The sequence below is a fragment of the Podarcis cretensis genome, assembly GCF_951804945.1.
Source record: "Podarcis cretensis genome assembly, chromosome: 7".
Classification (NCBI taxonomy): Eukaryota; Metazoa; Chordata; class Lepidosauria; order Squamata; family Lacertidae; genus Podarcis; species Podarcis cretensis.
Window position 1 is genome coordinate 80,310,900 of NC_137176.1, and position 22,448 is coordinate 80,333,347.

Consider the following 22,448-nt stretch of genomic DNA (forward strand, 5'->3'; position numbering starts at 1 on the left):
TAAAAAAACACGATTTAAATCAAACATTACCTGAGTCTGCAGTATGCAGCATCATCCACCGTATCGCAACGTTGCAGTCTCTTAAGCAGTTCAGTAGTTTGGGGATATTGTCCAGTACCATCTCCTCCCTCAAGCAGCCTTCCTTAAGAAACTGCTGCACCTGCGTGTGGACTCGCTCCCTGACTGCGGCGCATCTGCTGGCCTTCAAAAGACAGAAATCAAAGGAGCGTTACTGCAAAGCAGGTGGAACCCGGTAGGGCTCTAGGTAAGAGGGATGTCGTATGAGGCTCTCAGAAAGCCGTTCCTCTGCCTTCGCCCATCTCCAGCTGCTTTGGACTACAACTCCCATCAGCCCCAGCCGGCCCACCCTCCATGGGAACTGTAGTCCACCTGGAAGGCACCAGGACAGTAAAAGGTGAGCTAGAAGCATCACAGAGCAGCAGGTTTAAGGAGAGGAAATTCCACTTTGCGGAGAAAACCGCATTTCGCCAACCTGTTCCTTGACGTTGGAAAGATCCAGCGTGTAGTTCAGAGCCATTTTCGCAGCTTTGTAAGGCTCCCAGGCTTCTGCCAGGTTCACACACATCCCCATATAAATGCTAATAACCTGCGGAGAGAAACAGAATGTAAGAGGCAGCCTGAGGGACCATCTGGCTCTCCAGGATTTCAGAAAGGATTATCTCCCGGCTCTCCCTGGCAGCGCCCAGGATTCGAACTGGCACCTTCTGCGCATAGCTGTCAACCGTCCCTTATTTGGCAGGAAAGTCCCTTATCTCAGCGCCGTGTCCTGCTGCTGTCCCTTATTGATGATGTCCCTTAAATTTCCCGGGTTTCAAAGGAAGCAGCTCCTCTCCCTCCCTCCTTGCCGGTCAGGGAGGAGGGAGACTCCAACTGTGTTGCTTGGCTGCATTGCTCACCCAATAAGGAGTCTAAGAACGACTGGGGGGTGGAGCTTGCATGCCTTGTGCCAATCAAATCGGCCACGTTGCCTGGGGACTCGCCTTTGCACAGCGCTTCCCAGCGGAGAGGTGATGGTGGTTTTCCTTGCTGCATCCCCTTTGCTGGGTTGCTGCGCTGTGGGAACCACTGCCTGAGGCTTCGTTTGGCTGCTGGCTGGGCTTTCTGCCTTTGGCTCGGAGGGGCTCAGAAGTTGAACCACCCAGTGCTCTGAAAATCCCTTATTTTGGCTGCTGATCACTTATTTTTGAGGCTGCTGGTCCCTTATTTTCAAATCTGTAAGTTGACAGCTATGCTTCTGCATGCCAGGCAAATGCTGTACCACTGCGCTACGGCCCTTCCCCAGCCAAGCTCCTATCAAGCCAAGTCATCCCAGATACTCACATTTACGCTTTTGCAGTTCTTCTGCTGACAAAACCTACAAGCGATGGCCGGTGTCAGAAGCGACGGTGGCCCGTCTTCTAGCTATGTCTGGGAAGTCGGATCCCAGCGAAGTCTAAACAAAGGTTTCCCAAACCTGGGCCTCCATCTGTTTTCGGACTACAACCCCCATCATCCTGACCACTGGTCCTGCTAGCTAGGGATGATGGGAGTTGTAGTCCCCAAACAGCTGGAGGGCCAAGTTTGGGAAACATGGGTCTAAATGGTGCGACAGGGGGCAGGGCCGACAGGGGAGGAAGCCCAGGCAGAAAACACGTTGCCATTGGCTCCCGACACATCCATCAAAGTCCTGAGGGAACTGCTGGCGCAGCCTCCCTTTCCATCTTCCGGGGGTCACATGCCAGTGGTGGGCGGGGCCAGAGGCAAAAGTGGGAGGAGCAAATGCTACTTTTGTACATGAGGATTGGTTAGGGGGCGTGGCTAGGGAGATGTGCAGTCTGGAGAAAGTCCCGAGGGCTTGACAAGAGTGGCTTGAGGGCCACATTGTTCCCCGAGCCTCAGGTTCCTCACCCCTGCGCTCTACACTTGATACCCATTTGTTTTAGCATTTTTTCCCAAATGCTTTTTATTGAATTTTCTTTAACACAAACAAACAAAAAATACCCTAACATTCCACAATCATATGTCTACTTATTTTCTAAACGCTCTATCGCGCACAGACTTCCCTCCGTCCCTTCAACAGGTTTTCATATTATTCTTTTTTTTTGCAGATTCTTAATTACATTCTATACACATCACAAAATTTATTTTAATCCTACTACAGTCTTTAAACTTCTACAATTGCTACTTATATATTCAACAATCTTCCTTTTTGAACTTTGTTTCTTCTTGGTTACAGAATTTGCTAATTCTACATATTCATCCATTTTTGTCTGCCACTCCAAGTTTTAGCATTTTTAAAAGTTGTAAGCCTTTGTGCTTGGCTGCCATGGCAGAAAGGAAGCACATAAGGTGCAATAAATAAGAAACAAACAGTGAGGATATGCGCTTCCAAATCTATTTGGCTGTTTCGTTGCTTCAGCTCTGAACCGTATTTACCCAGTTGTCTGGAAAATATTTGTCCACAATCTCCCTCATCTTCGCTTGCGACGTGTGCAGAATGGAGGCATCAAAATAAAGCGCCACGTACAACATGGCCGCCTGAGGAGCGAGGGCGACGCTGCGGTGCTCTGGTAATGGGTATGCGGAAACCTGAAATGGGAGGAGAGCAACAGGAAGAGGGAGACAACAAGTCAATGGACGCCATGTAGACATAGAACAGTATGATACGATACGATATCTTTATTGTCATTGTCCCATACAGAACAATGAAATTGAAAATCTACATAAAACATTCAAAAATCCCTAAAAACTCTGAAACCCCATTTTAAAATACAACGTACTATAGAGACTCCTTATACTGCGTTTAGAACCAGAATTGCATTTGGGTAGAAACTGTTTCTCAGGTGGCTAGTCCTGGTCTTTATAACCCTGTACCTTCTTCCAGAAGGCAGAAGCTGAAAGAGATAATTTCCGGGGTGCGCACTATCCTGCACTATCTCTGCAGCTTTCTTATGGCACCTGGAAGCATAGATTTGATCTAAGGTGGGAAGAGTGCACCCAATTATTCTCTCTGCAGTCTTTACAACCCTGGACAGCATTGTTTTTTCCCTGGCCGTGCAGCTCCCAAACCATACACACAGACCATAAGTTAATTCACTCTCCACAGTACAATGATAAAAATGTTTTTCCGGAGGATTCTCAGAAAATATAACCTCTGCTGTGCTCTCTTCATCAGGTCTTTGCTTTTTTATCATATTTTTATGTGTGTTGGAAGCTGCGCAGAGTGGCTGGGGTATAAATAATAAAATTGCTATTACCAGTGTTAAGTTAGGCCTAGAGGGGCACTGAGAATCAGTGAGATGCAGTGCCTAGAGTGTCGGACTAGGACCTGGGAGGTCCGGGTTCGAATCCCCACTCAGTCACATGACGCTCACAGGCCAATCTTGGGTCAGTCACTGCCTCTCAGCCTAACCAACCTCACAGGATTGTTGGGGTTAAATGAACACCTCTGAGGAAAAGGCAGGATGCAAATGCAACAAGTAAATAATGGCTCCCTCCCCTGCCTCTATTTAATACATTCTCCTTGCATAATTACATGGGGCTAACCCTGTATAAGGGGGTTCTGGTCATTTACAGCTTTGAAGCAAATTACTTTCCTGTAAGTGAACTAATGGCTTCTCCTATGGTCCTTCTCTTGACAGAGTGTTTTCTACAGTGTGGATGTGGGGAATGGCTGCCCAGAAGTATTTAAATCATGGGTGTGCATGGGAAAGAGCTATTTATTTCATCAAATGGGAGTTTGCTTCATCTTCGGGAAACAGGAATAAAGAGAAAAGTCCCGCCCCCTTTTGTATTATTCAAGAAAAATTGTTTACTCGAGTTTATTTATTCCTGTGTCATTTTGCTTGTAAATATTTATTTTTATGTAAAATAGAAGGAAGTGTGGACTGGGAATCACTATGACTGTCAAAGCATTTTGGTGGTAGGCAGCGAAATACCAAAGAGGAAAAGGTCACTCTGTAGGTGGTGTACGGTTTTGCGGAGATTGTGCTTATCACTTTTTAAGGGTCTACTGTGCTGTTAGGAAAACTGAGCCTTGGAGAGAACAAGGCTGTAGTTCTATGGAAGCTTCTGTGCTTACCAGACTATTTGGTGAATGTGTTGAATACCTGTACTTAAGTAGTGCTTGAACATTGCAATGATAAAGTAAAGAAGGCATTGCAACTTGAGGTCTTTCCCAGCCCGCTGAGACTCACCTGGTTGTATATATCATCCGACCTCAGCCGGCCAATGACCATGCTGATGAAGGTTTCGTTTATGGGTACCCTGCTGAAGTAGCTCTCTGGATAGTTTGCAGGCCTCTTCGCTCCAGGCTGACTCGAATACCCCGTGCTCCGGAGCAGTTTACAAATGTCGTCCATGTTGGAATCAGCAGAACGGGCAGCGCTGGTAGGCAGAGAGAGAAAAAGGAGCTTCGGGAGCAAGAACAGAGGAAGAAACACGAAAAAGGGACAGAGGACGACTCTTGCAAGCAAGGCACACTGAAGCCATCTCAAATGAATTCAGCTTTGAGAGGTCAAATCCTTAGAAGCAGTACATCAGGTGTGCTCTAGCTGGTCTTATTGTTTACATTTTATGTGTTTCCAAAGCGGCATACGTGGCTGATGATGCCATCCTTGTTTCATCTTCACAACGACCCTGTGGAGTAAGTTAGGCTGAGAGAGAGAGAGAGAGAGAGCTATTGGCCCAGGGTCAACCAGCAAGCTTCATGGCTGGCTGGGTGGGGATTCGAACTCGTCTCCTAGGTCCTAGTTGAGCATGGCAATTCCTGGATTGCCTCAGGTGGCAAAAAGGGGTGAGCTGCCCCTGCGTTCTAGTCTAACACTCTTAATTACACCACCATACTGGCTCTCTTTTAAATCTCTTTATATTGTATACATTTTTATTGGTGGCCGATACATTTTGTTTTGTGTTGGTTGTCAATCACCTTGAGTTCTCTTGGACAAGGTGTGACGGATAAATATTGCAAAATAATCATAATAATATAGATTAAAATGTGAGCTAACGAATCTCAAGTTCAAATCTTGCTTCACTTTGGGTTTCCTAGGATACTTGTAGAGATATTTTGAAGGGTCTGTTCCACACCCAACCAGAATCCACGTGTGTGTGAGATGGGTATAAGCGCTGGACTAGGATCTGCAAGAACCAGGTTCAAATCTTCACTTAGCCATGAAGCTTACTGGGGGATTTTGGACCAGTCACTATCTCTTAGCCTAACCTACCTCACAGGGCTGTTGCGAGGATAAAAATGGGCTGCAACTGATTTGTTACCTCAGGATAAAAATTGTTCGAAAAAAACAAATAAATACATAAATAAGGGTTGGCGGGCATATGGGACAGGGCCTTCTCAGCAGTGACACCCAGTCTCTGGAATTTCCTTTTCAGGTAGGTGTGCCTGGATTCCTCCCATTCTGTTTCAAGGTGGATAATTAAGGGCATCCATCTCTACCAGGCTTTTTAAAAATAAAGATTGAGTTTTCTGTTCCCCAACTGCTTCTTATTTTTCCTAGCTTCCTAAAATCCTCAATTTTAAACTTGTTAGTTTTGATAACCTCTTAATTATGACAGCTGATTTATGCATAATCTCCTTAAGGCGTTGGCACAATATCTTCTTATATAGAAAGAAATGTAGGATGTCATCACGCTCTGCAGTTTGTGTGCCCGACAACCCTAACTCCATATAAGGTGGCTGCTGATGTTCCCATTGTAACTGGGACCTTCTAAACACAAAGCAGGCACTATTCCACTGAGGCATGTGATTCCCAGCAGAAGTTCACCTTGCTATCTTTCTGGGAAATGCTAGCCAGAATCAAGAATGGTCAACAACGTTCAGAATACCTGTATCTATAGTAGGAAACCAGCATTCTCTCTCGCACCTCCCCTTCAATTTTCTGATCGATGACGAGCAACATGACGCCATACAGATAAAGGGCTTCACACTACAGTGCGGGGGGGGGGGGGGAAATAACAATATTGTGCTCATTGACATCAATAGTTTCAAAGGCCAAAAACAGTGCTGCCTAGCAGATTCAATTCATTCATTATTAGTAAACTGCTTAGGTGATTCCACAGCCAGGCCGATCCAGCAAATCACTTCAACTGAATTAACACGATAATCCAATCTCTTGTTTTTTGCCCAGGCAAGTCTGCACAGAACTGCGGAGCAGGCGAGTCTATTATTGCACAGAAGCCGGAGTGCTTACCAGCAGCTGTTTGCCATCCTCATTCAGCAGCACCGTTTCTATGGTTTGCTGGATGTAAATTCCTTCATTGAGGTCATCCAGATATCTAGGAACAGCATAAAAATCAAGAATAAGCTTCAGTCATTAATGGCTTACCAGCTGCAACAGATCTCCTTCTGAACACCAGTTGTTGGGAATCACAAAAAGGGAGCGTGCATCTGGTTGGCCACTGTGAGAACAGAGTAGCCTTTGGCCTAACCCAACAGGGCCATTCTTAGGTAAGGTTGTTTCCCCTAAGAATAAGGAGTCTCGCTGGGAGACAGCTAGGACAGAATGGTTTCTATAGCTGGGTCAAGCAGCGTAGCAAAAGATGGATAGCAAGCTTGAAGCTGAGGAATACATTCACAACCTGCCATGGTGAGGTGAACTCAACCTGCATTTCCTTCAGCTTTTGTGATGTATTTGTACAAGCAGCCCCTTTAAGGACCATTCGGCTTCCTTACTGGAGATGGGACTACTCAGTGTCAAGAGTAGGGAGCAGGGTCTTAAGACCAACACCAATTTTTTTTATCTCTTGTAATACTTTCGGGAGTGGATCTGTTGGTTCTTCCACAGACATCACCACGTTGTCTGCAAATGCTTTTAAATTTATATTGTCCCTGTCCCACTCTTTAATATCTTGATTACATCTTATTCTTTAAGACAATACTTCTAAAAACTATTATAAACAACAAAGGTGACAATGGGCAGCCTTGTCTTGTTACTTCAGTTATTTTACAGTTCTCGGTCAGGACGTTATTTAGTACAGAGGTATCTCAGGTTAAGTACTTAATTCGTTCCGGAGGTCTGTACTTAACCTGAAACTGTTCTTAACCTGAAGCACCACTTTAGCTAATGGGGCCTCCTGCTGCCATTGCACCACCGGAGCACGATTTCTGTTCTCATCCTGAAGCAAAGTTCTTAACCTGAAGCACTATTTCTGGGTTAGCGGAGTGTGTAACCTGAAGGGTCTGTAACCTGAAGGGTATGTAACCTGAGGTACCACTGTATCAACTTAGCTGACTGGTCAGTATATATATTTCTTTGACGCCTTGTATTAAAAGTGTCTCCACAACTCATATATTCTAAAACTTTAAACATAAAATCCCAGGAGACATTATAAAAGGAATGCAACAAGGGCTATCGTTATATGTCAAGTCAGGCAATGATACCAAGTTCAGGGCATGTTTTGCATGTCTGCATGCACAAACACAGCATTCTAGACACCAGCCCATTTGCTTTGCCCTGTAGAAATCAATGGGCACCATTTTGAGCAAAGCCCACCACAGAATGCAAGCGCATTTTTTGGTGAAGCCTTGCTGATGCCTCCAGTATATGCAAATAAGCTAAGATTCACAGCCATTGTCTCTTATTAACATTTAGCTGTGGCTAAACCCACCTCTTCAGTAGCTTGCACAGGGCTTACGGTCCACTGACATTGTCTTTAGAGATTATGCCCAAAATACCATCAACTTGTGAAATAAGATTGGCAGCACCAAGCAGCAGGGTCTTTTCAGTTGTGGGCCCCAACTCCCCCCTCTACATCCCTCTTAGCTTTTTCAAAAGTATTTGAAAATGTCATGTTCTCCTCAGCTGTTAATGTAATGCTGATGCCTCTTCCCTTTTAAAAAAACCGTGCCATTGTTCATTGTCTGTTTTGAATTAACTGCTACAAATGATTCTCAGCGTCGCTTCCGACGCTATAATTACACATTTCTATAATCTAATTTTCTTGTGATTTTATATTGCCAGTTGCTGAAGCCACACAAGCTTAAAAAGTAAGAAAAAAATAGAATCAAAGTTTCAGGGGGGAGGGGGAAGAGATCACAGGTTTTCGGCCACAATTACCCACCTGTTTAAGTCAACGATATATTTATGAACGCTTTGGAAAGCCAGATAGAATCTTGTCAAGATTTCTATGTTGTTCTCACGAAATTCGTCGTCTAGATCCTGGAGGTCAGGTTTGGCTTCCAACTTCCCTTCCCACAGCTCAGGTCCCTGCGATGAAGAAACAATCATTTTGATGAAATATGGCATAAAGAAAGGACCACCTTATTATTTGCCAAATATCAATGTGCACTTGATGTGAATTACTGTAACAGTAAGTTTTATTATGCACACTTCACCAGAAAGTTCCAGGGCAGGTTATGGCAATAAAAACACAACATTCAAAACAAATTAGAATCACAACTAGGGTGGATGCTAAAAAATACTTCGGTGTCGAAAGCCAGGTTAAAAAGATGCAATATCAGCATATGAGGAAAGTTGCATAACTGAAGATACCAGATACAGCTCTATGGGGAGGGAATCCAACAAGTTAGGGTTGTCAACAGATAACGCCCTCTCCTGGGAGAGTCTGTAGGAAAAGAGGCAGTCTTTCAGATCTGTGGGGCGTACATAATTTAATCAGTTTTAATCACTTTAAAGAACAGAAAGGAGAGTTTAAATAATGCTCCAGCAAAGCAAAATTTCTTAATAATAATAATAATAAATTTTATTTATACCCCACCCTACCTGGCCAGAGCCGGGCTCAGGGCGGCTAACACCAGTAAAATTACAATAAAAATATAACAGGGAAAAGGAAAAAACCCCAAATTAAAATATAGGTTAAAATACAATTTAAAATGCAGCCTCATTTTAAAAGTAGCCCATAGATCAAAACCATAAGGGGAGGGAAACATAAGGGTCAGACTGAGTCCAAACAAAAGGCCAGGCAGAACAGCTCTGTCTTGCAGGCCCTGCAGAAAGACGTTAAGTCCCGCAGGACCCTAGTCTCTTGTGACAGAGCATTCCACCAAGTCGGGGCCAGTACTGAAAAGGCCCTGGCCCTAGTTGAGACCAATCTAACCACCTTGAACTTGGGACCTCCAAAGCGTTGTCATTTGTAGACCTTAAGGTCCTCCGTGGGGCATACCAGGGGAGGCGGTCCTGTAGGTACGTGGGTCCTAAAACCAGCACCTTAAACCTGACCCTGTACTCCACTGGGAGCCAGTGCAGTTGGTAAAGCACTGGATGAATGTGATCCCATGGCAAGGACCCCGTAAGGAGCCTTGCTGTGGCATTCTGCACCCGCTGGAGTTTCTGGGTCAGCTTCAAGGGCAGCCCCACGTAGAGCGAGTTACAATAATCAAGCCTGGAGGTGACCGTCGCATGGATCACTGTGGCCAGATCAGGGCGAGAAAGGTATTTCTTACCTTGAAATAGCTGAAATCAAATATAATATCGCCATATTTCTGCTGATCAGCCTTGTTTCTGAGTCGGAAAACACCCGGAACGAACTCGGAGAGTCTCAACAGTTCAGCAATGATAGCATTTCCACAAGAGACAATTCTGAGAATGGCCTGCCCGCAGTGATTATTTTCCGCTAGGAAGTCCACCATGGCGAAGAATAGTATGATTCTTCCAAAAGTATCTTTTCAACCCAAGTTTGTACTTTCACTCTTTTAAGATATCTGAAGGAAGATGCATTGCTGAGAGCTCCATTAAAGTACCTGAAAAACATCAACCACCGAATGTATTTGACATTGCATATTCATCATTTCTCAGTTTATGATGTGTTCCCATTCCACATGCATGCACACACATAATTTCTCCTGCTCTGGAAGGGAGGACTCGAACCCATGGCTTCAAGTTACAAGAAAGGAAGTTACAGAATCGACTAAATATCAGGAAGAACTTTCTGACAGTAAAAAATGTTTGAAATTGGAAAGTGCTGCTTTTGACCCATAGTGCTGCTTTTGACCCAAAGTGCTGCTTTTGACCCATAAAGCCTTAAATGGCTCAGGACCACAATACCTCAAGGTCTGCCTCTCCTCGTATAAACTGACCTGGACCCTGCAACCATCCTCTGAGGCCTTTCTTTGCGTGCCCCTTTCATGAGAGGTCCAGAGAGCAGCAACATGAGAAAGGGCCTTTTCTGTGGTGGCTCCCCACTTTTGGAATGCTCTCCTCAGGGAGGTTTGCCTGCTGCCTTCATCTGAAGGCAGCCCTGTTTAGGAAGTGTCTAAGGTCTGACGTTTTGCCGTGTTTTTACTATTCCGCTGGGAGCCGCCCACAGTGGCTGGCTCAACCCAGTCAGATGGGCGGCATACAAATAATATAATTTTGAGGACTGGGGAAAATTTACGGAGTATTTGAAAACTGTTTGTGAGGACTGTACAACGCTAGTGTGCTTTAAAGAAGCTTTGTGAAAATACAAGGAATATTGTTAGTAAGCAAATAAGGTCAGAAATATAGTGTTTAATGGCAATATTAAAATTAAGGAATGTGAAGATAGGATTCGAATTACGAATGATTGTCAGAGAAGTTGAGGGAGGTCCAATAAGCTAAAATATGTGATGTGTAAATTGATATGACTGGAGTTTTTCATGAAAATTTTTTAATAAAAATTTAAAATACAAAAAAAAAAATAATATATTTTTTTTTAATAAAAAGGCAGAACAGCCATACCACCTATTCCATGATTTTACAGCCGATTTTGTGTGTTGGTTTGTTTTTGGAAGGGGAGAACTTGCAAAGCCTGCATTTGCAATAGGCGGCAATGCTTTTGGGAGAAGCTGCCCCCGGGTTTCTTGTTCCAAACACGGGAGCCTTTGCAGAGGCAGCAGCAGCAGAGAAAGGGAGAGTGGTCGCGGGGGCAACACCCCTATAATTAGAGCCTCGTTACCCCCCCCCCCGCAGACAACCATTGTTTACCCCCGGGGGCCCCTGCACTTACTCGGCTTGCAGCTGGGATCTTTGCAAAGGGAGGAAGCGGCGGCTCTTCTTCTTCTTCTTCTGCAGCCCCGTTATTTTGCAGAGCCCAGCAGGTCTTTCGCAAGCAGCAGCAACGACCCGGGTCGACCAGCCCTTGGGGCGAAAAGGGAGAGAGGAGCAGGATCCCGGAAACGCGAGGGGGCAAGGAAAGGAGCTTGCAGCTTGTAGCCGTCTGTGTTGCAAAGCGCTGGGCTGAGCCTTCCTCCCCGCCTCGCATCACATGAGGGTTTCCCGGGTCATGTGAACAGGCGCCGGCTGATGATGAGACGCGCGTTTCCCGCCGCTGCCCCACCTCTCCCCACACCCACAACCCCGGGGATACAGGCGCCAGGCAAGCGGGGGGGGGGGTCGGGCGAGGGATGCAAAAATAAGAATAAATTAAGAAAAAAAAATAAGAATAGAAAATAGGGATCTCCGCAAGGCAACTGCAAAAAAGGAAAAGGGGAAAAAAAAAGTGGGCGGAGGATGCATCCTGCCCGCCTCCTCTTTCTCAGGAACTAAAGGGGAGGAGAGAGTCAAGGGAGCGGAGTGGGTGTGTATCTCCAGTCATTGGTTATCGCTCTCTTTTAAAACTTATTAAATAAGGTATAAAGACATTTATTATTATTATTAAGTATAAAGAGAGAGGGGTGGGAACGTGCCTTCCAAAAGCACAGAGGTGCTTTTGCGCAGTGCAATTTTTGTACTATTATTTTTATTGTGGTGATGCTATTCTATGATATTATATTGTTCTTAGATATGCTGTAAGTGGCTGGGGAAACCCAGCCATGTGGGCGGGGTATAAAAATAAATGTTATTATTATTATTATTATTAAGTTCCCTGCCCCTAGGAGCTTGCAGTCCGGCAGAAGCTGTGGGAGCGCAGGCTGGCCTTCAGGAGTCTTCTTGACCCTCTTCCCCCTATAGATCCTAAATGCGTGGCAACAAGTTGTAGGTAGTAGTTTGAAGGGGCTGGAGGGCGGGGAGGAATTTATTTATTTGTTGTTTTGTCGGCCTGCACAACTTTTCCACAAGTTTCCATGCGCATTCATGTTTGTTGCTGCTTTGCTGCTTGGATTCTAGACCATTGGAATCACAGTTCTGAGTTTAGGCCCTGAAGGCAGGATTGAATCTAGGGTGGTTTTGTTTTGTTGCTGTTTTTGCTTCACAGAGATTCTCCTTTTATGTATTTATTGGGGAAGCTGGCCTTCTTTTTACAATACTTCTAACTGCATGTAATCAGCACTGTAGAAATTTATGTATTATATATGAATATATATATACACACACACACATATATATATACATATACATATACACACATACATATATATATATATATATATATATATACACACACACACACCCCAAAATGATTTTTAGAACTGTGCAGCCTGAGCACAGTTAAGAAAAAGAGGTCAGAATAGGCCAATATTTATGTGGACTGTCCACAGATCAAGATTGCTTCTTTAGGTTTTCAGATTTTAACCTAGCTCAAGGTTGTCGTCTGAACTAGCCAGATCAACGACATTTTTATTTTTCAGTCCATGAAAAATACGATTTGAGAATCCTCTTGCCACAAAATGGCAATTAGACATAGCGTTTTGGCAACTGCAGCCTTGGTTTAAGAAGCCATTTGGCCCCTAAACTTCAAATATTGAGGATAGTATAGTATAAAATTATTATTTTTTAATTTGCGGAATACGGATAGAAATTCAAGGTTGTGGGCTATTCTATACAGTTCTGCACGGCATATTGTTGTGAACAGGGATTTTCAACTGACAAATAGGAAAGATGGCGAAAGTGAGAGGTTTCTTTGTGTTGCGGATGAGATGAGAGTTTGTTTGTCTCAAATTAGACCAAATATAAATGAGATTGACTAGGCACCCCTGCCTTCTGAGAGACGGGAAAATGTGTGCATGAATGTGCATTGCACAGTGGCACAGTGTCAGAAATGTAAAAACATACGTTATATTTTTTCAGGAAACACTTCCACGATGTCTGGGCGCTCTGTGGTCTCCTTCAGCGCTGTGGATGCCTGCCTTTCATCTCTGAAAACCTGCCAGTCCACCATAAGTACCGGAATGGACATTGCTACAACAGTTGCTCTGGACCTTGTGGAAAGTAAAAGTGAGTTGTGGGTTTGTTTTGTGTTTTTGGAGTGGCTATTATTTGTGCTGTTGCTTTATTTTCTTTAAAGAAGAAACCCAGCCAGGTGGGCGGTGTATAAATAATAAAATTATTAGTATTATTATTATATTCCACCTTGGTCAGACTAAATCTGGAATACTGTGTCCAGTTCTGGGCACCACAATTTAAGAAGGATGTTGACAATCTATAACATGTGCACAGGAGGGCGACCAAGATGGTCAAAGGTCTGGAAACTAAGCCTTATGAGGAGCGGTTGAAGGAGCTGTTTAGCCTGGAAAAGAGGAGACTGAGAGGAGATAAGAAAGCCATCTTCAAATATCTGAAGGGGTCTCATAGGGAAGATGGGCAAGTTTGTTTTCTTCTCCGCTGGAGGGTAGGACCGGACCAGTGGCTTCAAGTTGCAGGAAAGGAATGTGGCGATCACACAGGGTCCCCAGACATTTCACTGTCTATTGATCCTTGTGCCAGCACTTTATTTATTGCTGCCACCACCCAGGCCCTACCTGGTACAATACCGAGTCAAGTCAGGGTTAAATTGGAACATAAACTTCTGTTTATTTATTACAGTTTAACAAGCGTGTGGTTTCGTAAACGGTATCGGTCAATTACAATCATGGGGTGCCTATCCAGACCTATAACTTCCGCTACCTGCTCTCACTCACTAAACCACCTCTCAGATATTTACTTGAGTGTTAGAATGCAAATGGGGCCCTGGATAAACGTTCGGTGCCTCCAAACAGCAGTAGCTGTTTAGCTTTGTTAAAGTGCACTTCAGATAAGTGTTCTTTCCTGACACGTAAATTCTCCCCCCTCCATTGTGAATTGCATTTTGAATGACAAATCAGAACCAGACAGAAATGTGATCAGGAATGTGGCTTCTTTTGTGCTGCAAAATGCAAGCTCAGTTCTGATTAAGGCTGGGCGATACCGGGTTTTCAATATTGCGCTATACACCACCAGCTAAACATTGCAATATATCATGATGTCTGAAAAAAGGATGCAGCTTTGTAGAGGCATTGGCTGGCGTCACAGTTTTCCCCACATTGCGGTTTTTGCATAGCATACATGCATCATGATTTGCGGTATATTGCCAAGTCAAAAATTATGAAACCAATATCGTGATAAGGACTTCAGATCGGTTTTCGACAATATATCGCCCAGCCCAAACACACACCATGATTCATGATATATTGCCAGGTGAAAAAATTATGAAACCGATAATTGCCATATGGACTTCAAACTGGTTTTGGATGATATACAGTGGTGCCCCGCTAGACGAATGCCTCGCAAGACGGAAAACCCGCTAGACGAAAGGGTTTTCCGTTTTGGAGGTGCTTCGCAAAACAAATTTCCTATGGGCTTGCTTTGCAAGACGAAAATGTCTTGCGAGTTCCTGCGGGTTTTTCCCCCCTCCCCCCTTTTTCTAAGCCACTAAGCCGCTTATCTGCTTATCCGATAAGCCGAAAAGCCGCTAAAAGCCACTAATAGCGCTAATAGCGCTAATCTGCTAAGCCGTCAATGGGCTTGCTTCGCAAGACGAAAAAACCGCTAGACGAAGAGACTCGCGGAACGGATTAATTTCGTCTTGTGAGGCACCACTGTATCAATATATTGCCCAGCCTTCCTTCTGATGTAGCTCTCCCTGGTGTTTCTATGTTCAAAATAACTGTTTCTCACTGGGCATGGGTATTTAAGCTTCTAAGGGTTAGTCATTGTGTAGGAAGATGCCCACTTGCATTGAAAAGTCAGAATGCTGGGTGCACAGAACTGACTGTCACTGTGTGTTCAGATTAGGCTTGTGTGCTTTTGACTAGCTGTCAGTGGACCCCCAGATGGATAGGGGAGACTGTCTATGGAGGTTTTGGGGACCTGCCCAGGGAGGGTTTGCCAGGGCATGAAAACATCCTTCAGTGGTATCTTGGTTCTCAAACATAATCTGTTCCGGAAGTCTGTTCCAAAACCAAGGTGCACTTTCCCATAGAAAGTAATGCAAAATGGATGAATCGGTTCCAGACTTTTAAAAACAACCCTTAAAACAGCATTTAACATGAATTTTACTAACAAGACCAATGATCCATAAAATGAAAGCAATAAACAATGTACTGCAGTCACACAATCAATCTATTAGTAGCTGAACTGGGTTCCACACAGTCACAAAAACAAAACTAAAAGAGCCGCAAAAACAAAAACTCAAAATAAATAGCAAAAACTGACAGACCTCAGCATAACACTCAAAATGGAAGCGTGGCAGTCAAATCGGAAGTGTAACACTCTTATGGAGCACATTCTGCTTCCAAAAAAAGTTCGCAGAATGGAACAGTTACTTCTGGGTTTGCAGTGTTTGGGTTCCAAGTTGTTAAAGCATAGAGGCGTTTGAGAACCAAGGTACCAGTGTACACAGTTTCCCTAATATGCAATGTACTGGGACAGTTTGATTGCCGCACAAGCCAAAGGTGGTTTTGCAAGACGGGTTTAGATAAATTCATGGAGGGCAATGCCATCAATGGGCTTTGGTCGAGTTGGCTGGATGTTAACCCCAGGGTCAGAGTTCTTGGGGAACAACAGCAGGAGAGGGATATTATGCTTGTGGGAAACTCGTAGTGTAGCCCAACCTCAAGTTGGGCCCGAATGCAGGCCTCCAAGCCTTTCCCCCGGTCACGGACTTTGATTCATGTCTTCCGGTTAGGATTCTTGCTCTGTGTTGGCAGTCATGGGATTGTTTTCCATCACATGATGGCGTATGTTTTCATTTCTCAGTGTGGGAAGTGACGAAGACAGGATGTTTATCTTACTGTGTTCCGTGCTGTGGGACTATTGTCCTTTGTTTCTTTCTCTTTGCTGTCTGATGAGTAAGAGAAAGGAGCTAAGTCAGAATGCTCCGAGTGTATTATATGTAAATAAAGTAGATTAGCCAAAATGCTGTGCTACTGAGTTCTCTTACGCAAACTGCGAACACTCTGCTGTTCCTAAGCGTGCTATTGCCACTTGGTATCAGTCGCTGGGATGTTTGGGCTGGAGAAGGCTTTAGAAGCTCCCGAACGACAGACCAGGAGGGAGAGAATATGTCCGTCAGGCGTGTGTCTCTGCCAGGGTCCTACATGCAAGTAGGACGATCCTAACACTTTCTTGAGCATTTTTGCCTGGCTGGAACGTGCCCTTTATTGACTTGTGCTTGGCTTATGCTGTGGTCTGGTTGGACATGGAGAAATGGTGGGAGGAACCAGCTGGGGAGACCCCAAGGGAACAAGATTTGGAGCCTGGGCATTGGTGGTGGGATGGCGATGGTCAGAGGAAGAAGATGGGGAGGAGGAGGTGTTGGAAGCTGAAGAGGTCACAGGGCTTCGTGAGCGGGGAGAGTGTGTGGCAGAGAGAAGTCTGGAATCAGAGGCAGAAGCTGAAGCAGGAGAGTAGGAGGAGGGAGGCCAAGAGGCAGAGGTGAGTCCGACTGCTGAAAAGTCACAGGGGTTGGTCAGAATAAAGGACCTTGGCTCCCGAATGCCTTGGGAGTTAAATGTTCTGGTTCCCGAATGATCGAAAACCGGAAGTGAGTGTTCCAGTTTTTGAACATTCTTTCGGAAGCCGAACATCTGACAGGGCTTCCGCGGCTTCCGATTGGCTGCAGGAGCTTCCTGCAGTCAATCGGAAGCTGTGTTTTGGAAGTCGAACGGACTTCTGGAACAGATTCTATTCAACTTCCGAGGTACGACTGTATAAACTTTTAGAGTTACTTCTGCTAAATGAGCCATCATAGGGCAGTGAAAATTAGTCTCCTGCCAGGTTGATTTGATTTAAATCAAATCGTTTTAAATCACGGTTTAAATCATGATTTATATCACTAGTCGGTAAGACTTGATTTAAATCTTTTTCTTTCTTTTTTAACAGAAAAACTCATTCTTGCTGGTATAATCTTAATATTTACAACCAGATGAAGGTTTCATTTTTGGAATAAAAAATTTTCAGAGTACTTTTTACAGTTGTATCAAAAATGACTGGTTTGGTTACACTATTAGAAATACACAGACAGATAATTATGAAATTATTGTGAGGTTTAATAAGTTAACTGTTTATATTTGGACAACTTTTCTGCTGTACTTTTTATTGGAAGGAGAAAGACGATCATTTCCTTCATAACAATTTAAACAATTTATTTAACGAAAACAATAACATTGTAGCCTATGTTTCCATGTTTGTTAACTGATGTGGTTAAGCATTTAAAAAAAAACAAAAACAAAACTTAGACATGAAAAATTTAAAACAAATCCTTATTTCCTGATGGAATAGCCTTTTGACTATAATGTAACTTAAATAGAAAAGTATCTTTAGAAAGATTTTTTCCTCCAAAAGCATTTTATTTTTAAAATCTGATTTAAATTTTTTAAAAAACTGATTTTTAAAAATAAATTAATTAAAAAAATTTGATTTTTATCCACCCTGGTCTCCCGGGCATTTTAGACTCTCCTTTCCATGTACTATCTGAAACCAAAGGGGCGGTTTTTGCCTGATGTGACGTATTTTGGCATCCTTTTCCACTCATCTACTCCACTAATAATGTGAGTCTGAGAAGAGGGGACCATCTTAGAACGGAAACCACTTTTCAGAGCCTTTTTGAGTAAAGGGCAGGAAAGAAATGCTGCAAATCGATAAATATGAATGGATAATAAAAGTTCCTTTCTTTTTTGCAAATCATCTTTACGTATTGGTTTCTTTTAATTTACATTCATAGAATCACATTATAACATCTCAGTTCTCCTGTGGCTAAACATGTATTTCTAAATAATAATAAAGAAAACGTAAACAAAAATTTGTGCTTAATCGCTTGATTCATTCGCACTCCTTTTATACTTGACTTCCCTCCCCTTCTTACTTGGGTCCTATGTTTTACTTATTTGAATGCCTCTCTTAGCACGTCTATGAGTTTGATTTCCTGTTTTTCCACTATATTTTAGTATTTTTTCTTACAGAAGTTATTCTAAACCAGTCAAAATTTAAATTTCCCCGTGATAGCCTTTCAAATATCGTTTGACTATGTTCCAATCTTCTTTAAATTTTTGTTTTGTTTGATCTCTTATCTGCCTAGTCAACTTGTCCGTCTCCGCGTACTCCATTAATTTGGTCAACCAAATTAATAAGAGTCTAATAAAAGTTTCTGTACATTTTGAGGCAAGGTAAAGAAGCTGTGGGGCAGATACTCTTTTTTTCTTTAAAATTACTGTATCTGCGTTTTGAGAGGAGGTAAAGAAAGGGCTGGATGAATCCCTAGCCGGAATTAAGATTGCTGGAAGAAATATCAACAACCTCAGATATGCAGATGACACAAACTTGATGGCAGAAAGTGAGGAGGAATTAAAGGACCTTTTAATGAGGGTGAAAGAGAAGAGCGCAAAATATGGTCTGAAGCTCAACATCAAATCACTGGTCCCATCACCTCCTGGCAAATAGAAGGGGAAGAAATGGAGGCAGTGAGAGATTTTACTTTCTTGGGCTCCATGATCACTGCAGATGGTGACAGCAGCCACAAAATTAAAAGACGCTTGCTTCTTGGGAGAAAAGCAATGACAAACCTAGACAGCATCTTAAAAAGAAGAGACATCACCTTCCCAACAAAGGTCCGAATAATTAAAACCATGGTTTTCCCAGTAGTGATGTATGGAAGTGAGAGCAGGACCATAAAGAAGGCCGAAGAATTGATGCTTTTGAATTCTGGTGCTGGAGGAGACTCTTGAGAGTCCCATGGACTGCAAGAAGATCAAACCTCTCCATTCTGAAGGAAATCAGCCCTGAGTGCTCACTGGAAGGACAGATCCTGAAGCTGAGGCGCCAATACTTTGGCCACCTCATGAGAAGAGAAGACTCCCTGGAAAAGACCCTGAAGTTGGGAAAGATGGAGGGCACAAGGAGAAGGGGGCGACAGAGCCCTTGCCAAAGTTAATCTCCATGGACGCGGAAAAATCTAAGTCACTTTGAAATTTAACAATTTAAGCAGTGCTTTTTTTCAGGGGGTACTTGAGGCAGTAATGGGCACCTACTTTTCCGGGGGGGGGAGGCGCAAAGCACTGGATTTAAGCATTTTATTTTAGAACTGTGTGCCCAAGTTAGTAGTTTTCAGTTGAACTGATGTGTCACCTGCTTCTTAATTGATTAATCAACCAGTTTAAATTCAAATGCATTTCCATATTGTCAAAGCCTTCATTTTTCATTTAGCTATACGAAGTGCGAGCCAATTTTATTTTTAAGCAAGCAACTCCACTATTTGCTATTAGAAACAGAGCCTTTAATATTTTCTGTTTCAGACCCTTTTACAATTAGACACCAGAGAATGAAAACGAACCTAATAGCCCCATTTTAAACTTCTCCCACCCCAAATAAAATAAAAAGTTTTGGTTGTTTAGGGCCGCACGCCTCACACATTCACAATCCTAGACTCGGAAGGAATTTCTACTGAGTTCAACAGGATTTATTTCCAAGAACATGACTAGAGTGTCACCCTAAATATGTTAATACTGCAGTCTGCTTTGTTTTCTTTTTTCCCATAAGGGACATTATTAAGTTTTGTTTTTTAAAAAACCATCTCCCGCTTGATTGCAAGAAAGCCTTTAAGCAGTTTACAAAACAGTATGAAGTAAAACGTTAAAGGTCTTGGCAAAAAACAGTTAAAAGCAAGTACAGTGGTACTTTGTGTTAAGAACTTAATTCGTTCCTGAGGCCTGTTCTTAACCTGAAACTGTTCTTAATCTGAGGTACCACTTTAGCCTCCTGCTGCTGCCGTGCCGCCACTTTGCGATTTCTGTTCTCATCCTGAAGCAAAGTTCTTAACGTGAGGTACTATTTCTGGGTTAGCAGAGTCTGTAACCTGAAGCGTCTGTAACCTGAAGCGTCTGTAACCCGAGGTACCACTGTACAATTGAGTCTCAGCTGGGAGAGTGGCTCAGGATTCATAAAATATTGTGGACAATTGGCAGTAAGTCCCACTGTATCCATTGGCTTACTCCCCAGTAAAGTGGTATTTAGGATCCCAGCCTGAGCCAGAGTTGTTCCTGCTGAGGAGGTGCACTACGGCAGTTGTATTATTAACAACCCATTTGAAAATAGATTTAAATGTTTGTTTGTTTGGAGTGAGAATTATTCACACTTAAAGCTGCAGAGGTGCTGATTCAGTCAATTTGGAAAGAGAGTCTGTTGTCTCAGTCAGGATCCGACAACATTTACATAGAGGCCTTAAAGGTAAAGGTAAAGGGACCCCTGACCGTTAGGTCCAGTCGCAGACGATTCTGAGGTTGCAGCGCTCATCTCGCTCTATAGGCCGAGTGAGCCGGCGTTTGTCCGCAGACAGCTTCCGGGTCATGTGGCCAGCGTGACTAAGCCGCTTCCAGTGAACCAGAGTAGCGCATGGAAATGCCGTTTACCTTCCCGCCGGAGCAGTACCTATTTATCTACTTGCAGTTTGACGTGCTTTCGAACAGCAGGGACCGAGCAACGGGAGCTCACCCCGTCGCGGAGATTCAAACCACCGACTTCTGATCAGCAAGCCCTAGGCTCTGTAGTTTAGATACTTAGCAAGGATTAAAGTTGTGTGACACGAAAAACGTTTGTTCATTTCCGTGGCAAATATGTCACACAACTCCCCCCCTTGTCTTAAATAAACTCCTTTCATTGATATATATTTTTTGGGGGGGTGTTGCTGTTGTGGATTACTATTTACGATAGTTCGCACCCTTCTGATCTTAGAGAATTTGGGGCAGTAAGATACACAATACAGTAATTTACAAAAATAAATTGATTAAGCCGCAGCGATTAAAAAACAATACAATCCGAACCGGCAGCCATTAACAATTTTTTTTTAAAGCCAAACAAGCCAACAAGCCAAACAATAACATGTGCAAAGCCTATTGAAATAAAAGAAAATGCTTCTGTTCATAATAGCGTGAGGGGGAATGACAAAAACCGTGTTGTTGCACTCCTTGCTTTGAGTCAACTACGCTCTTTGTATGTGTCTCTGTATCTCTGTGATGTGTTTGTATATATATTACTTATACACACACACACACACACACATAAATAATATATTTACTTTGTGTGAAAATGACTAATTAATAGCAACGACCCACCCTGCCACCACGCCAGTTTCCAAGAGGAAGACAATCAGCAAGATTTAAGAAGCCGAACCAGCTGGAACAAATTAACTGGCGAAAAAATGAAAACACAGCTGACGTGTGTGTTCGGTCTGGAGTAAGAGAGATTCCTTTATGTAAATATTACGCCTCTCTAGCCCTCCCTGTGTTAGTCACTGCCCTTTGTGTAAATCCTTCCAGAAGGGGGGGGAGGCATACCAGGGTCTCTCACTCACTCTCTCTCCCCCCGCCCCACAGCCATAATCCAGTATGTTTAACCGCAGCAGTCTGTGCAAAGGTTGATGCCTACGGAACAGACCCAAAGGGAGGAAAACAATGTTGTGCTTTGAAAATTGTTCTGTCTGCACAACTGTTTCTGCTTGTTGGAAAGATTGCTGCCTGTCCCCCGCCCCCGGTATTCCGTTTTTGGGGGTGTCCCGACCCCCCAGAGCGGATTTGTGGGTGGCGCATGAAGAAAGAGGAGTTGCGGAAGCCCTGCTGCACAGTTATTATTGTCATTTACAGTGGTACCTCAGGTTAAGTACTTAATTCGTTCCGGAGGTCTGTACTTAACCTGAAACTGTTCTTAACCTGAAGCATCACTTTAGCTAATAGGGCCTCCTGCTGCTGCTGTGCCGCCGGAGCCCGATTTCTGTTCTCATCCTGAAGCAAAGTTCTTAACCTGAAGCACTATTTCTGGGTTAGCGGAGTGTGTAACCTGAAGCGTATGTAACCTGAAGCGTATGTAACCTGAGGTACCACTGTATTAAATTTGTTTGCTGCCTTCCGTTCTATGCTCCCAGGGTTGTCCGCAACTATCAGAACTCCTTGCACTGGCTTCTACTGGTGGGGCAACTTAATAATAACAATAATTTTTTTTTATTTATACCCCACGCTTCCCGGCTCAAAAACTAGGCTCAGGGCGGCTAACAACAAATTTAAAACACTTAATTGTAAAAGCAGCATAAAATACAGTATTAAAAATATGAATAACAATACAATTCAAAATTCAGAAATCAATTTAAGGGAAAAAAGTATTAGATAATCCCCAGGGCTAGCTGGCTGAATTGGTCCTACTTGGGCCAGCGAGGAGGCCAGGGAAGAATTAGCTGTGGGGTCTTAGAGCAGGTGATCTTCATAAAAGGGGAGGGGGAGGGAAGAGAAGAGAAATAAAAGATCAGGGTGAATACAAATTAAAGGCCAGGTGGAATAGCTTTGTCTTACAGGCCCGACG

General features: G+C 43.5%; 2 protein-coding genes across 3 annotated transcripts in view; one reads left to right on the plus strand and one right to left on the minus strand.

The window, feature by feature from the left end:
- WASHC5 (WASH complex subunit 5) overlaps positions 1-11,230 on the minus strand; it is a 45,414-nt gene extending 34,184 nt beyond the window's left edge. The window contains exons 1-9 of the mRNA XM_079984173.1: positions 10,939-11,230; positions 9,416-9,712; positions 8,074-8,219; positions 6,204-6,288; positions 5,839-5,939; positions 4,197-4,386; positions 2,437-2,589; positions 494-607; positions 31-202 (exon numbers count right to left, since the gene is read on the minus strand). Coding sequence (XP_079840299.1) covers positions 31-202; positions 494-607; positions 2,437-2,589; positions 4,197-4,386; positions 5,839-5,939; positions 6,204-6,288; positions 8,074-8,219; positions 9,416-9,601 — 1,147 coding nt within the window. The 5' untranslated portion in view covers positions 9,602-9,712; positions 10,939-11,230. The remainder of the gene's footprint in view (positions 1-30; positions 203-493; positions 608-2,436; positions 2,590-4,196; positions 4,387-5,838; positions 5,940-6,203; positions 6,289-8,073; positions 8,220-9,415; positions 9,713-10,938) is intronic.
- Positions 11,231-11,332: 102 nt separating this feature from the next.
- The window catches only part of NSMCE2 (NSE2 (MMS21) homolog, SMC5-SMC6 complex SUMO ligase), a 209,935-nt gene continuing 198,819 nt past the window's right edge, over positions 11,333-22,448 (plus strand). Inside the window, exons 1-2 of one of the 2 annotated variants that reach the window (XM_079984528.1) lie at positions 11,333-11,561; positions 12,939-13,085. In XM_079984528.1, coding sequence (XP_079840654.1) covers positions 12,953-13,085 — 133 coding nt within the window. In that variant the 5' untranslated portion in view covers positions 11,333-11,561; positions 12,939-12,952. The remainder of the gene's footprint in view (positions 11,562-12,938; positions 13,086-22,448) is intronic. The other variant, XM_079984529.1, reaches the window with a different exon arrangement.